The 15,344-nt window shown below is 41.9% G+C and overlaps 1 protein-coding gene across 1 annotated transcript in view; it reads right to left on the reverse strand.

The window, feature by feature from the left end:
• Positions 1–825: 825 nt before the first annotated feature.
• The window catches only part of crocc2 (ciliary rootlet coiled-coil, rootletin family member 2), a 34,993-nt gene continuing 20,474 nt past the window's right edge, over positions 826–15,344 (reverse strand). The window contains exons 18-36 of the mRNA XM_040129548.1: positions 13,535–13,728; positions 12,909–13,036; positions 12,354–12,523; positions 11,924–12,103; positions 11,462–11,596; positions 11,227–11,370; positions 8,607–8,845; positions 8,328–8,487; positions 8,069–8,236; positions 6,374–6,758; positions 6,155–6,285; positions 5,820–5,940; positions 5,566–5,729; positions 5,043–5,483; positions 4,209–4,358; positions 3,922–4,122; positions 2,683–2,814; positions 1,632–1,811; positions 826–1,484 (exon numbers count right to left, since the gene is read on the reverse strand). Of these exons, the coding sequence (XP_039985482.1) occupies positions 1,401–1,484; positions 1,632–1,811; positions 2,683–2,814; positions 3,922–4,122; positions 4,209–4,358; positions 5,043–5,483; positions 5,566–5,729; positions 5,820–5,940; positions 6,155–6,285; positions 6,374–6,758; positions 8,069–8,236; positions 8,328–8,487; positions 8,607–8,845; positions 11,227–11,370; positions 11,462–11,596; positions 11,924–12,103; positions 12,354–12,523; positions 12,909–13,036; positions 13,535–13,728 (3,507 nt within the window). The 3' untranslated portion in view covers positions 826–1,400. The remainder of the gene's footprint in view (positions 1,485–1,631; positions 1,812–2,682; positions 2,815–3,921; positions 4,123–4,208; positions 4,359–5,042; positions 5,484–5,565; positions 5,730–5,819; positions 5,941–6,154; positions 6,286–6,373; positions 6,759–8,068; positions 8,237–8,327; positions 8,488–8,606; positions 8,846–11,226; positions 11,371–11,461; positions 11,597–11,923; positions 12,104–12,353; positions 12,524–12,908; positions 13,037–13,534; positions 13,729–15,344) is intronic.

Genomic DNA, 15,344 nt, shown 5'->3' on the forward strand with positions numbered 1-15,344 from the left:
TCTATTCTGCCTGCCAAAGGAGTTCTTTCAGTTTTGGCCCCACCTCCCCCACAGGGATTCACTACCTTGCATAATTAGCTGCTTCCAGCCAATAGTTGAAAAGAGGCCGGTAACTGGATAACCACTGGGCGGATCTATGATAATCAAAGGGCTGTTTTAAAGAAACTGACAAGATTTTCCCCTTTCAGTGAAACTCGTACCATGTACAGTTACCAAGGCATGCAAGGTTAGACAGTGAGAGGACATGCATGTGCACTGTTGTGTAAATGCAACACTGTACAGAAAGAATGGTGAGAGCACAAACTGAAATGAAAGAAAGAATGAAAAGGGGTTACTGCCTTTTAATATACTTACACACAGCAGATGCACATGTGGATGAAAACACACAACACTGAAAACACAACATATTTGTGGTTTCTGATCAGCAAAGGGAAGACCACATATTAGCTCCGGATTTTAGGGTTGTGAAGGATTACAGAAGGATTGCAAGTGAAACTTTCAAGGAATGATGATCCCACAGACTTAGAGTCTGCAACAGTCTTTGAGAGAAAACACTGAAGACAGCACTGGCAATAGAGAGCGAAGGTCATTCTCTCACCCACAACGCTGAATCCACAAAGGCTTTTAATGGTGCGAACCAAACGTTAGAACTCACACGCCATGAAAGGGCAGTGCTGTCCTTCACAAAGTTCACAGAAAACCTTTTCCATAACAAACTTGTGTGGCCAGCAGAATAAATATCATCGATGACCACATCTCAGCTTCTTTTGAAAACTTAAATTGTATAATTGTGCTCTGACACACCCAGTTTTATTAAAAACAACCGCAACTTTTCCACACATTGATTAAGTGAAATACAATCCATAATAAAGCAAATGAGTTACACTATAGAATCTTTATGACACTAATAAGCACAGCACCAGGAAAATCAATTGAAATCTGCAAACATTTATTGTAAATATTTGAATATATATTCTCATTAGGATACACAAGCACTGACTGTGACATATAAAATTGGTACATGATATACGACAATTATGATTGAAGAATAAAGCACCGACAAGGGAAACCTTTCGTCATATTGTTTCCTAAAAAAAATGACACAGCATAAACAGACTTAGAAACACCAACTGTAGCAAGCCAGAGGAAATCCTTAAAACAATTTGGCACATCCAGTCCACTTATAAACAAACCACTCATTGTTTGTTGTTGTTGAGTTTTCATGCAGATTAATGTAATCCGGTGTGCACATGTGCATGGGTGGGAGTAAACGCCCTGGGATTGTATTTGGGTTGTGCGCTTCCAAATGTGGATGTAGCTTGTAACTTAACGTTTTTGGGAACCTGCCAGAGGAACAGCGAATGAAGAGGTTGCTACATACTTCACTGCAGGGTGTCTGCCTACACACCAGGCTGTAGCATCTGATTAAAACAGGCGTGCCGTCTTCTTGTCTCCTGATCTAGCTGCTCTTTGAGAGTCAGCACCTATAGAAAACAAAAAAAAAGAGAAAGATGGGAAGATGGGTGGAGAAAAACTAAAACATGGACAAAAACATGGACATAAACCTGTGGCACAAAAAGAAGAAGAAGACAACCTTACCAACAAATTGTCCACAATTAGAATTGAAATACCTGTTCCTCCAGGCATTTGACCCTCTGGCGATGAGCCTTCTCCCTGGTCTCCAAGGCCCGTTCTGCTTCAAGCTGACTGTCTCTCAGACGATCTGTCTCCAAGTCCAGCTCCTGGTAATGGCGGGCTGTCACCTCCAGGAGGCGCTGTGCATGAGAGTGCTCCAACTGGGAGATTTGGGCCTGAAGACAGTTCACATAAAACATAACTGAAAATAGAGTTTAAGAAAGATCAAGGACAGGATTTCTTTTTACTGTTGTTGGCTGCTATAATCAGTGATTGAGCAGATGGGGGGCACAGAGGTTCTCTGGCCCTGGGGTTACCCAGGTCATGACCCTGGGCCCACAGGTTCTTACCTAGGCAAGTTGGCCACTAAAGAAAAACAGCTTTTTTTGATAGGTGTAAAAAATTCAAACACAAGTACTCTAAACTTAACCAATTGTAACAGTAGCAGTTTCCCTTTGAGAATTATGATTGATATGCCACTACTGTCTGAATGCTTCTTGTCAGTGCTTTCAAACAGTGCAGGGATATCTGGCAGCCCCCTATTGCACTCACTGAAGCTAACAGAACCTTCAGTGGAGTTAGAGAGGGTTCCAGATTCACACAGAAACATTTTAACGTTCTTAAATATTATGAGTTTATTATTATTATTTATTTATGCCTTAGTCAGTTGAGAAATTGAAAGATATAGCATGTAAATGTAAATATATGCAAATACTAGATAAAAATATACCTCTATGAACATTTTGGATTTTTTAAATTATGTCACCTGTCAATCACTGGCTGTCTAATGTGATAGGGTAGTAACTCTGAGTTTCCTATCTGCTAAACGTCTATAATATCCGATGTGGAGCTGTTTGCATTTACAGCTTGTGAATGTAATTTGTCAATCTGCAACATTTTACATACTGATGCTTTCAGGTTATTGCAGAATCAGGATGACTGGCATGGTTTGGCAAAGAGTCGCTGATTGTTCTGTATTACTAATTAATATTATAGCATTTCAGTAGTGACAGGCCCATCCCTGGCTATAATCTAACAGCCTCTCACCTGCAGAGTCTGCATCTCAACCAACTTTTCAGATAGCTCCTGCTCCAGGCTGCGGACTGTCTGCCCAAACTGCTCCTTCTCTCTGGCTGCGGACACTGCCTCCTCCTCCCTCCTCAGCCTCTCCATCTCCACCTGACAACAGCAGGAGGATGACATAATGGGAACGACTTTACCATGATTGCTCTGCACTCATGTGCCTTCCTGTAATGCGTGTAGCAGAAGCCAAGCACAGAGCCTCTTGGTTCTCACAGTCCACCTACATGTTTCCATCACTTTAGGATCACTTTGTACAATGCGCGACAAAGATGAATGCGTAGAAAATCGAAGAAATAATATTACTAAACTACAGCATAATAAAAAAGCAAGTAATCAAATGGACTGGATTAATGTAACTGCCCATTTTATGTGTCTTAATGCTTCGGCAACTGTGTTTCTTCACTTGGTCCAGAATGTGGCAGCAAGGCTTCTGACCAACACTACACCCATTACTTCAGTCCTGGCCTATTTACGTACAAGGGCTTCCAGCAGTTGTAGAATTGACTTTAAAAAGATTTTAACTGCATTTAAAGCCATTTGTGGTTTGGCTCCCTCATATATTGCAGATCTTTTACCTCATATTCAGCACTGAGACTCTAACTGACTGACCAAAAGTCTAATGTATGTCTAATGTATTGGGGTCCAGGTTGAAAAAACAAAGGGGGCCGTTCCTTTGGTGTTTTAGGGAATAACATTATAAAACTGTCCCTCACCCTCAGTATCAGGGATGCTGAGTCCATGCTACATTAAAAACTTTTGTTTGTAGATATTGGTATTTTGCAGTGTCGTACTTGTAGTGAGATATTGTTGTGACATTTCTTTTAAATAGCATCCCTCTAATTTTACAAAGTCGATTTTCTAGTGCTGGGAAGTACTATTATGCCCATGAAACAACGGAATAAGTTGCTGTGCCTGGTGTTTACCAGGCAGGAAGGGTTTAATGAAAGCAACTATAATGTTGCATAATGTCGCTGCGGCTATCTTTTGATGAAGATCTAGTAAAGCGCTATATAAATAAAGTTTAATTACTTACAAATTACAAAAAAGTTTATTTTATAAGATAAGTCAGTGACACCCAAGACCAATAATGGTCCAATGTGATGTATCATTCAGGAAGATTACTGACTTTAAAGATGAGCTAAAATGATGCAAAGAGATCATTTTGCAGTATTCAAGTATAGTGCAGCAGATAGGATAGCTCACCTTCTCCAGCGTCTTTCTGAGTGCTGACCTGTCTTTACCGAGGCGTGTCAACACCCTTTCCATCTCTGCTCTCTCACTGTGTAGCTTCTGCAAAGAGCTCTGTAGATCGGTGACCTTGTTTTGGAGTTCTTCCTTCTCTCTCTGCAGCTGCTGGGAGCTCCCCTGGGCCTGCAGTCCGGCCTTCTGCTGCTGCTTCAGGCTCTGGGCACACAGTCAATCATCCATACATCAAAATGGAAAGTCAACCTTCACACCCTTATTTCCACCTTTACCTCAAAACTACGCACCTCCTTCAGTGTCCTGTTATGTTTCTCCAGCTCAGAATATTTAAGTTCTGACTCCTCTTGGGCTCTTTCAAGGTTTTGGGTCCGTTCTGCTAGCGCGTGGTTCAGCCTCTTACTCTCTGAAAGGGTATCTCGTATTTTATCCAGACGCTCCTATGGGCACACACATGTTGACATACACTATACAAAGAGCCACACAGTTTCATCAAAACATGATTTTGCGCTTGGCCGACCTTATATTTCTCACCTTGCACTATATTCTGTCTCTTTTACAGTTCATGACACACAGTTGAAAGTCTTGTAGGCAAGACTTTGGATTTTTCTCTTGCTTTTTACAGCAATGAGCCAAAAGCTTCTGAGCAAATCAAAAGATTTATAACAAGCATGTCATCTTTTTGTTTGTTCAGTATCTTTAAAGTCCAGTCCTAAACGAAGACTGGAAAGCTCTTCTGAGAAGCTCTTGGAGAATTAATGAGCTTGCCTGAGCATTTATTGCTCAGTCTTTGAGGTCCTTCAGGAAAACCACAGCAGCAAATGTAAATAAAAAATGCTCAGTCTGGAGCTGAGAAGGTTACATAGCTGCACTGTAAATCAAAGCACAGCAATGGAAGCATGGCTATTAATCTTATTTTGAAGTTTCGATCAAACATCCTGATCTTGAGAGGAGAAAGGCTTAAAAAATTAAAAATACTCACATGTGCACATGATTTGTTTTATGTAACATAAATGGAGAAATGTTTGTCTTCAAAGGAATGTGTGCCTAAAATGTGTTCTTTTATGTTCCACCTACAGCATTTTCTTTGTTCAGTAGTGAGTGTAATTATGTGTAGACTGTACCTGCAGCAGCCTTCGGTCCTGCTCACTGGCAGTCAGAGCCCTCTGCAGCTGTGTTATCTGCTCCTGCAGGGCTCCACTGCTGGTCCTGTTGTCACTGAGAGAGTTTGACAGTTTGTGGATCTGCTCTCTCAGCTGGCTCTCATGCTGCTCAGCTTGAGCCAGTGATGTGGTCAGCCTCTCCTCACTGATCCTCAGTGCGGCACACCGGTCCTCACTCTCACCCAGCTTTCTCCTCAGCTCTGTCAGTCTCTCTTTCAGCGCACCTGTCTCTGCATCCAGCTCTGCTGCTCTGAGCTGGGCCCGCTGTAGCTCACCCTCAAGTGTGCGCTGACAGAGCTCCAGACGGCTAACTCTATGCTCTGCTGCTTCCAGAGACTCCTTCAGCCTCCGTTGTTCTGCGTTCGCACGAGATTCTAACCCCTGCAAGAGCTCCAACTTGTCCTGTAGAGGAATTTTTATCAGTTGCCACTCGAGATGCTGTACGGTGTTTTAGTTAATATTTATATTTTTGCCTTTTACTTACTTGCAGTGCCCTGGACTCAGCCTCGGCAGCTTGCAGACTAGTCCTGAGTTGAGCTACCTCCTCCTCAACGCTTTTCTTCTCCCTCTCTCTACGACATGCTACTTCCTCCTGCAGGGAAAGGGATGTATGCACCTCGTGCAATCGTTCTGCCATCTCTCTTTTTCCTGTAAAATCATGTTAAATATGCTGTATGTCTCAGAAGAATTAATAAGTGATATTTACTGTATGTGTATAGGATCCACTGGTTTTCTTACCCTGCTCCGATTGCTTCAAGGACTTCTGAAGTTGTAGCAGCTGGGTGGCTGACTTATCCTGGCTGCCTCTGAGCTCTGTCACCTGCTGAATTAGACTGACTATCTGAGCCTTGGCTTCATCCTGCAGGAAAGGACAAGTTTATGAGATTAAAAAGTGCAAAATAGTCTTCTTACATATTAACACAAAACATTTAGTACATGAATTAAGATTGTTAAACTAACTGATCTGGTTTCCTGACAAGCAAAAACAACTTTAGGTCAACAGTCCCATTCACTCAGAGTTTGAAGTTTGTGTCTTTGAGCCTATATTCGGTTCTTAACAAGTTCAAATATACCCTTTCTCTTTGTGCATCCCTGAGTTCCTGCTGGAATTCCTGTAGGGCTGTGTGTACTGTGTCTACGTCTAGCTCTTCATCTTCGCCACGAGACAAGGACAACACAGATCCGTCTGTCACACTCTCTCCTCCTAACCAGAGACCACACTCATGAATGCATCTGCTTATAGCAACAAAAATTGCATCATAGCACCTTATTTTAAAAATGCATGATCATACCTCTTACATGCAGGTGGCTTCTCCAAGGAGAAGGAGACCGTCTTTGTGACCCAGATATGCTTGAAAGCCTTGTATGGCTGATGCCAACAGTGCGGCGCAAAGCTGAATACAACCCTGCCAGCTTGAGCTCCAGGTCTTTACGTTTGGCATCACCCAAGCCCAGCTGCTCTTCCAGGCCCTGAACCTTATTTTGAGCCAGGCCAACCTGCACAGAGAGTTCTTTGACCTGGACCTTGGTGTCCTGTAGTGCTTCCTCTAGCTGGGCAGAGGTTTCTCTATGCTGCTGGTCGCTCTGCTGCTGATAAACCACTCTTTCCTGCAGCAGCTCGCGACTCTGCTCCTCCACTGTCTCCATTTCCACCAAACGACGCTGCAGACCTGCAACCTGTAGAAGCACACAGAACTATGGTGGAAGACAAACCCAATTTTCTCAACAAGTCATGCACCTATTTAATCAAATACTTTGGATTAAGTATGCATAATTATGTCATAACTTCAGTCCTTTGAGTACTTTTAGAGGATTTATAATCTTTACAAATTGAAGACACAAATAGACACAACTGTCAGTTCGTACCTTGAATTTTCTGTGAGCTGCCTACTTTTAGTCGCTTACTTTTGTTTGTAGTTTTTTGTACAGGTAAAAATATAAATGTAACTAGACTAAGATACACAGTATGCTATCCTTGGTTTACATGATATTCTGCCAATTAAATTCCCTTCCATAAATTCTTTTGTGTTTAGTTTCCATTACGTGGTCTGTGTTAAAGTCAAAATTATGTTACGTTTGCAGAAATATGGGCAGAAGGTTGAACATAGTTCTAACTACATTACTGAAAAAAGGTGATTAGCAGGACTTTAATGTAAGAGACATGCCCTGAGCGTTATCTAGTGACCAACACTCAACTCTGTAAATAATAGGCACATGGTTTCTGTAATAGGTTAATGTGCTTTGAGACGACAAGCTTGTCGAGTTCACTGATAGGAGTTCAGAAAATATTTTCTAAAATTTCTCACGAGGAGTTAAGAGATACAATTGTGACTGAGGCAAAAAATTAAACAACAATATACATTGGAATAGTAACTTTCTGTATCCCTTTATAGCAGAGCTTCTCAGCTCCAAACGAACTTCAAAGTCCAGTGTATTGAAATTTGCTGGATTTAGTGTAATGATACGTTAAGTGGGCTTTAAATATATCATAATAACGTGCAACCCATTTTGAGTTGCTCTCCATGCTCTTGGAAACGGAACACAAAAATATGTCATACATTCACTTGACAACTCAAGGGCACTCTAACTGCTGGGGTCATGAGAATTTGGGGACCCTAAAAATGGGGTTATGGGGCAGAAGAGGTTAAAAACCCTAATTTACAGACTACAAAAAAAACTAAATTTTCCAGGCATTTTGCTGCACTATTTATCAAAAGACATACAAATTCATTTTTCATGTCTGAAAGTTCTAAGAATTAAACAATAATAGTTAGTTTCTTTAATTGACTGTTGGTTAGTTATATTCACAAAAGATTTCATAGTAAAACTGTGGATGTCCCACCACTGTTACAGTAGAATATACAGTGTGTTTTGTTCATGTTTTCTGTCTCTGCATGAATATGGCAGGTATTCTTCAAGTATGTATGCAAAGGTGGAATGTTTGCTCTAGCATGTTGTTAACAGACTAATTCCCGGTGGCCTTCTACCTCATTCAGCGCTGCTTCTCTGCCAGCCTCACACTCCAGCACTCTCTGCTTGAGAGTAAAAGCCTCGCGACGAGCCTCCTCCTCCTTCTGCTCCTCCTGACATACCTGAGCCTGCAGCTCTCGCAGCTCCTGTTTCTGCCGGCTGTTCTCTCCCTCAAGGATCTTTACCTGCTCATGTTAACATAGCACAAACTATACAAAAGTAATCCTTTATTTTAAATAAATCAGATGGAAAGCAGTGACCTCAATAATCTTTCACCTGTCTGCGTAGCTCCTGCAACTCTCTGCGTGCCTGCAGGCGACACTTCTCCAGCTCTCTCATACTGCTCCGTAAAGTGGTTGTCTCTTGGTCCACTGAGCTCCTACATTCCTCTAAGACGGCCACTTTCTGCTCCCTCTCCTCCACCACTCGTCTCAAGCTAGTCAATATATATGTTTAAAATTAGCAAGACAGAAAATATCAAAAATATCCATCGCTGCTAGAAGTCCACAACAACAGGATTCACAAGAAATCTGCAGTTCCATGTGACAGCTGTACCTGCTGTTATCACTCTCTGCTCTCTTGACCAAAGTTCTGAGCTCCTGGTTAGAGGCCTGGATGGCTTCTTTCTCTCTAGTCTCATCACCCAAGAGTCTTCTCAGGTCCAGGGCCTCTTTTCGTTGCTTGTCCCGCTCCTGTGCACACTCCTGGAGGTCTCTGTGGGCCTCAATCAACTCCTTCTGCCCCTTAATAAGTCCATCCTCAGCGTCCTGCAGCTGCCAACGAAGGCCTTCTAACTGCATGTCCAGATTAGGGAGAATGAAAGGCAAGCAATCATGTCAATGAGGGTAAATTAGGAGGTCTTAGATAAACAGTAAACCTGTTAAAGCACGTTGAAACACATTTGTGTGATAAAGTTATGACTTATGACTTATTATCAATATTATTATTGTTGTTTTTGTAGTTGTTGTTATTATAGTGCAATGCCCATCAGTAGGGGCTGATTGCTTTGCCTACTGTGACACTGATGATGTCACCGTTTATGTGACATATTATCATTATTATTATCTTATTCACGAGGTCTATAGATAAGCTCCCATAGAAATAGTAAGAATTTTTCTTGTTGTTCCTAGTTTCGTGACTGTTTGTCAGCCCAATCCAGAATTTATTGATATAAATTTAAAATGGATATAAACAGTTTATAAGCCTTAAGAAGCCTTATGCTGCTTTAAAACGGTCTGTTTTCAATATAAATTCAATTTTAAAAAATCCAATACACAAAATTATTTTTATTCTCAAAATTCATCAAAAACTCCTTACAGGCTATTACAGACAATACATCAAAAGCTAAAACACATGTATATAGTAAACAAAATTGAATGGGAAAAATCCTTCAGCATACTGCAAAACTGAATTTGGATCAGATAATGCATCAGAGCTTCTTTGTTTGAAAGCTAACCTCAACATCTCCTTTGCGAAGTGCTATGTCCACAGTATGACCTATATTCTGTTTTATGGCAACATATGTGAAGTGAGAGCAATAGGGAGGACAGAGCTTATCTGGGCACGGATAAGAACCAATTGGGCCTGTAGCCAGGTGCTGTCTCTTCCCATCTCCTAACTGTGGCTTGCAGGGTAAAGAATCCACAGAGAGCAACATGATAAACAGCAGCCCTCCTGTGTGGTGGGGAGGGAGGTGGAGAGGGGTGGAAGAGGGAGGATGAGGACCAGGATGAGGAGAAGGAGGAGTGTTATGTTCAGAGGCCACACAAGATGGTTCTTTTTCATAAACTCTAATGTGAGAAATAACAAGCCAGTGCTGATCTGGCCAATTATACTTTGTTTTATCTGATTTTTTGCGTGGGGAGCGGAGGAGAAGGGCCGAGAATATGAGGGCAGCAGTGTTGTGTTATATGGATGGGAGTGGGGGACCTGGAGTCCCAGTGGGGCCAGCCTCTCGCTGCTGCAAGGGGGAAAATAAACACTCCCCCACTGGTTTATTTACACAAGGGGTTAACTCAAACTTTGATTTCATATTATGGTACCAGGGACCGTGTTCTCCCCCCTCTGGTTCTCCCTTTCTCCCCTTTCGTTCTTTCTCTTTCCTGTTCTCTAACTCTGTGACACACTCTCACTCCTGCTTTGTCACTGTCTGACATGAGAATCCTAAAATAGGATTAGTGAAAATAATCAAACAAGGAAATGAGCAGGCGTGGAAGCCAAATATGACAGTGTCACTGAAGCATTACTTGATATACAGTACTAGAGAGGGCTGTCCAAACCTCAAAACTCCTCTGCTCTGGCTCCACACATCCTCATTCACTATATTTTGACAAGTCTAGGACAGAGTGAAGACAGGATGATCCCCATTTTTGCTTTTTTATTGAAACCAAAATGTCCCACAACGATAAACAATCCACTTTTCCAGGAAAACCAGGGCTTTAAATCAAGGCATGGTGAGGCCCTTACAACTCTGCAGCTACATCTTAATGAGGTGTGAGCTTGTTATTTCATTAAAATTCCCAGCAACCCTGTACCTGGAATCCTGACCTCAAGCAACCCCAAAGGTTGAGATTTTACGGCTCTCATTTGTCTCAGAGAGGTATTTCACTGAGCCAGAATTATTGTCTAATGCCACCTATATGTTTATATTAAGGTCAGCAGAACTAAATTTTCCTGCAGTGGACTTGACAGGAAAGGACACAGAAAGCGCAAACTGAGCACCAGTCTTAAGAGTGGACACCCCCTCTCCTTGTAGGATGTGGCCCTGCAGACTCTGCACCTGATGGCACCCTGACGCTAGTAAAACTCTGTGGCACCAGCCAGTATCAACAGAGGCATTTCGTAAATAGTTCTCCCTCACCCTGGTACTATGGGTGCAAACTCTCCCTCACACTAGAAGCAGATCTGAGGTTTCCCATCCTGTGCTAATCCAAATAAGCCTGTAATTTCCTATCCATTTCAGTGATCCTACTCTATAAACAAAATGTGCTATCAATCTTGTGACATACAGCCTATACATTCCATGATTTGCTTTATATTTCTCTGTCCCGATAAAGATCCTAACATTCACTAAAAATTAACACGAGTATTTTGTGAGTCGGCATTGCAACATACAGTACATTGTTTTACACTCGTGCCACTGAACAGACAAGCATGATCTTTTAAATCTTCTAACCTCCTGCTGTGCATTTTCTCTCTGCTGGTTCAACTCTCCGACTTGCTCCGTTAGACTCTTCTTAGTATTCTCATGGGAATTCAAAGACTCTTCAAACTGAGACCGTAAGTCTTGCAGCTCAGACAGAAGGACAGCCATTGCATTCTGGAACACAGAGGTAAACAAATTGATTGGCTGAGTTATATATACAAACAAGAATAGGGACCTGAGCTAATATGACCCTGTCATGTTTTACCTTATCCTGCTCCTGTCTGCTAAGTGCCTCCCTCTGCACGCGCTCCAGCTCCATGTCTGCTGAGGCCAAGTCCTGCTGCAGGACCGTTAGCTTCTCCGTGAGCGCAGCCTTCTCTGCCTCCTTCTCAGACAAAGCCTGGTTACAACAGACAACAAGCTCAGGGTCATTTAATGACCCTCAGCTCACAAAATGAAGTCAGTTTGGCCATGGGGATGTGGACATATAGTACGGAAGCTATCATGCTTCCACTGAGGGACAAGAATTAGACTTAGTGTCTTGCATAAGGATACTGGCAGGAAATACGGCTTTTGATGGGCAAACACCGGCAACTCTAATGACAGAACTTGATGATGGGGTTTAACACAGTTCTTTAACCTGTGGGCAACCCATATATACTCTAACACTTTAAGGTTCGTAAACAATATAAAAAACCATAACAAACCTATGGAGATCACCACACACCTGCTGCTTTTCACTCTCAGCCTGCAGGAGGGTTTGGCTGAAGTCCTGCTGCAGCCTGGCCAGTTCCTCTTGCACCTGCTGTAGCTCCTGCTGGCTGTGCACACGCAGCTCCTCACACTGCCTACGCAGCTGCTCCTCAGCCTGCTCCCGCTGAACCGTCAGCTCCGCACACTGCTGCTCCTATCAACCACCAAACACACAAACATACACCTGATTAGTAAATGGAAAGCTAAAGCATCTCTGAAAAAAGCGTATGTGTGTGTGTGTATATATATATATATATATATATATATATATATATATATATATATATATACACACACACACACACACACACACACACACACACACACATATACATTATATATATATATATATATATATATATGCTTTTTTCAGAGCCAACCTACCCACCTAAGTCATACTGTACCTTTTGCTGGCGTTCAGCTTCTAGCTGCTCTCTGTGAATTTGCTCTTTGTTGTTCAGGGTCAGCAGGGCATTTCTCTCCACCCGAGCCAGCTTTTCCTCCAACCTACTCCGCTCTTGCACAGCTTGTGCAAACTGGTGTTCAGCATCTACACGCATGCAAGCAGCATCACCTGGACAGTCAAATGAGAAGATCTTGGAGCCCAAAAGAGCCATACCCAATTCAAAATCTCACACACTTATTAGATGGAGACACTGATTACACATGAAAGATGATCCAGGATCAGCAGGATTTTATTTGGAGTTTTATATATAGAGGATACTCAACCATGTCTTTACATGGCATATGCTACCTTAACACCACTTATCTGATCCATGTGTTTGTGTGGAGTGATGGGACCCTGGTCAGCTGAGAAAGCAGCTCCAGTGATCCTGCAGCCCAGCTGTTGCAGAGCTCACAGCTGAAATATGGATCTCTAGTGGGCTGTTTGAAAGGCTTCATGGCCAGGGGGATTGGCATGGAGGATAGTGGGGTCTCTGAAGGAGGGGACTACTCACGCGTCAAGTCCTCGTTAGCCAGGAGCAAGTTGTGCCTCTCCCCCTCCATCCTGGTGTACTCAGCCTCCAGAGACGAGGCAAGCTGCTGGCTCTCAAACAGAGCTGTCTCCAGGGACTCCTTCTCTGCTCTGGAACACAGTGGTAAAATGGTTTGAGTGCTGAAAAAAAAAAACACCTTTGAACCACTAGGTGTAGAAGATCATAAAATCCAACCATCCATCATGAGCATAGTTTCCAAATAAAAACCATGTTACTTAAAGACTCTTGTTACATGGGACTGGCTGTGCTTTAGAAAGTGAAATTCGCTTAAAAAGTCTAAATGACCTTAAATACACATTAGCAGTTGGTCCAACTTAAACAAACACACGTGCTGGGTTGTTTATAATGCTTTTGAGGGCACTGGACTGACGTACATTCATTCTATACACTCCCAACCTAACCATAACCATAACTGATACATGCCTAAACCCAACTTGACCAGTGAAGTCAGAAACAATTTTACTGTAGCTTTTGCTGACTGCAACTGCAGAAATCAAACTGGGAAAACTGGTTTTAAATCTTAAATTGGTCCCAAAGGTCAGACCACACAAACAAATACACACAAACATAAAAAAACACTCTCAGACCTAAGTGCAACCAGCTCCTGCGTGAGACCACAGGACTTTCGGTCAGCAGAGTTTAGCTTGACATCCAGAGCAGCCTTGTCCTTGGCCAACTCCTCCCTGTCATGGGTAGCTCTCTTTAGGGCGGTAGTCTGTGTCTCAAGCGCCTTCCTGCATGCACACAGCGCCTCTGACACAGTCTGCATCTGCCTGTTGACCTGGAGACCAACACACACAAATAGAAAAAAAAAATGCCATCAAGCAATTAATTTATACTTTTTCCTTCAAGAAGCCAATAATAAACACTAGATAGTACATCATTATGTGCATTAAACAATAGCATACACACTTCATAACATAACTATGAGAAACTAATCTTTCATGAGTAGGAGCATGAAGAGCCGAAAGAATTTTTTAAAGCAACAGCTACATTATGTTTGAGAATATGTATGTGTTGGATTAAGAATGAACCACCCCCCACATTTCATGCAGCCACATTTGGTGCCGCATGAAATGAAGCATAAATTAAACAAACTTTAAGTGATTCATTGACAGTGTGTAGGAACTGCACGGCCATAACAAATGCACCGCCTGAAGCAAAACAAAAATGATTTGTGGGGTTATGATTGTTTTTCCAGTTACCACTTAAATCATTATGAGACACCACAGGGCCTATATCTAGCAACAAAAATAATGAACTGGGCAAATGTGCAGTTCATGTGGAGCTTGCTGTATTTTATTCAACATTTATCAAACTCCACAAGTTAATGTCTGAAGGCACTGAAGTGAGGATTCTCATAGGACTCCTCTTTCTTTAAATTCACTGAATGCAGCAGGCAGTTTACTATCGAAATAATCACTTAAATGAGACATGATAGAGTTGCGCATTTTTTAAGTCCCTTTGTGTCAATACTCTCAGCAACTCAGTCTTGAAAATGGCTAAAAAGCTCAGAGTAAAACAGGTTTCAGTGTGATGTAAAGGAATAGTTTGACATTTTGGGAAATAGGCTTATTTGCTTCTTTTCAAAAGTTAAACAAGAAAAACAATACCACTTTCATGTCTTTATACTAAATATGGAGCTAGAGCCAGCCGGCGTTTACTTAGCTTAAATACTGGAAGCACAGGTAAACAGCCAGCCTGGCTCTTTCCAAAGGTAAGTCTATCAGCCTATCAGCATCTCTAAAATTAAATAAATTAACACATTATATCTTGTTTATTTACTCATAAACACAAAAACCAAAGTGTAAAAAAAGCTAGGTGTGGTTTTTACGGCGGTTACATACAGGAACTATTTCTTGGCTTAAGCGGTGACATCCTGAAGTCTCTGCTGCTTGCCTAGCAACCTCCCTGTGACAACAAGACTCCACTGGCCCAGCCAAGAAATAGTTCCAGCACCTAACCCCTGTGAAACAACAACTTGTCGTTTTTACATAATGGATTGAACAACTGAAATGCAATGTTAAATTAGTGAGCTTTAGGGGTACTGTTAGGAGTTAGATCTTTCCCCCTTCTTCCAGTCTTTCTACTAAGCCAAGCCTTCTCTCAGCAACAAAGGGGAATTAGCATATATAACAAAATGTCAAACTATTCTTTTATGGGTTATTATTCTGGTTTGAACCAAACAATGATAAAGCTTTGTTCTAAAACAGGGAAGATGCTTACTATAATCTATATGATCTCAAAATGGGATGGTGTTTCCATGATATAATGTGTCTTTAAGGTTAGTAACTGACACAGCATCACACAATGGTTGAGTCTGTAATGGGCCCCTGCAACTGCTAATATTTCAATGCAACAGAATGTGGAGAGCAAGAATCACAGTAATTTGATTTT

This window comes from Xiphias gladius, chromosome 6 (genome assembly GCF_016859285.1).
Source record: "Xiphias gladius isolate SHS-SW01 ecotype Sanya breed wild chromosome 6, ASM1685928v1, whole genome shotgun sequence".
Classification (NCBI taxonomy): domain Eukaryota; kingdom Metazoa; phylum Chordata; class Actinopteri; order Istiophoriformes; family Xiphiidae; genus Xiphias; species Xiphias gladius.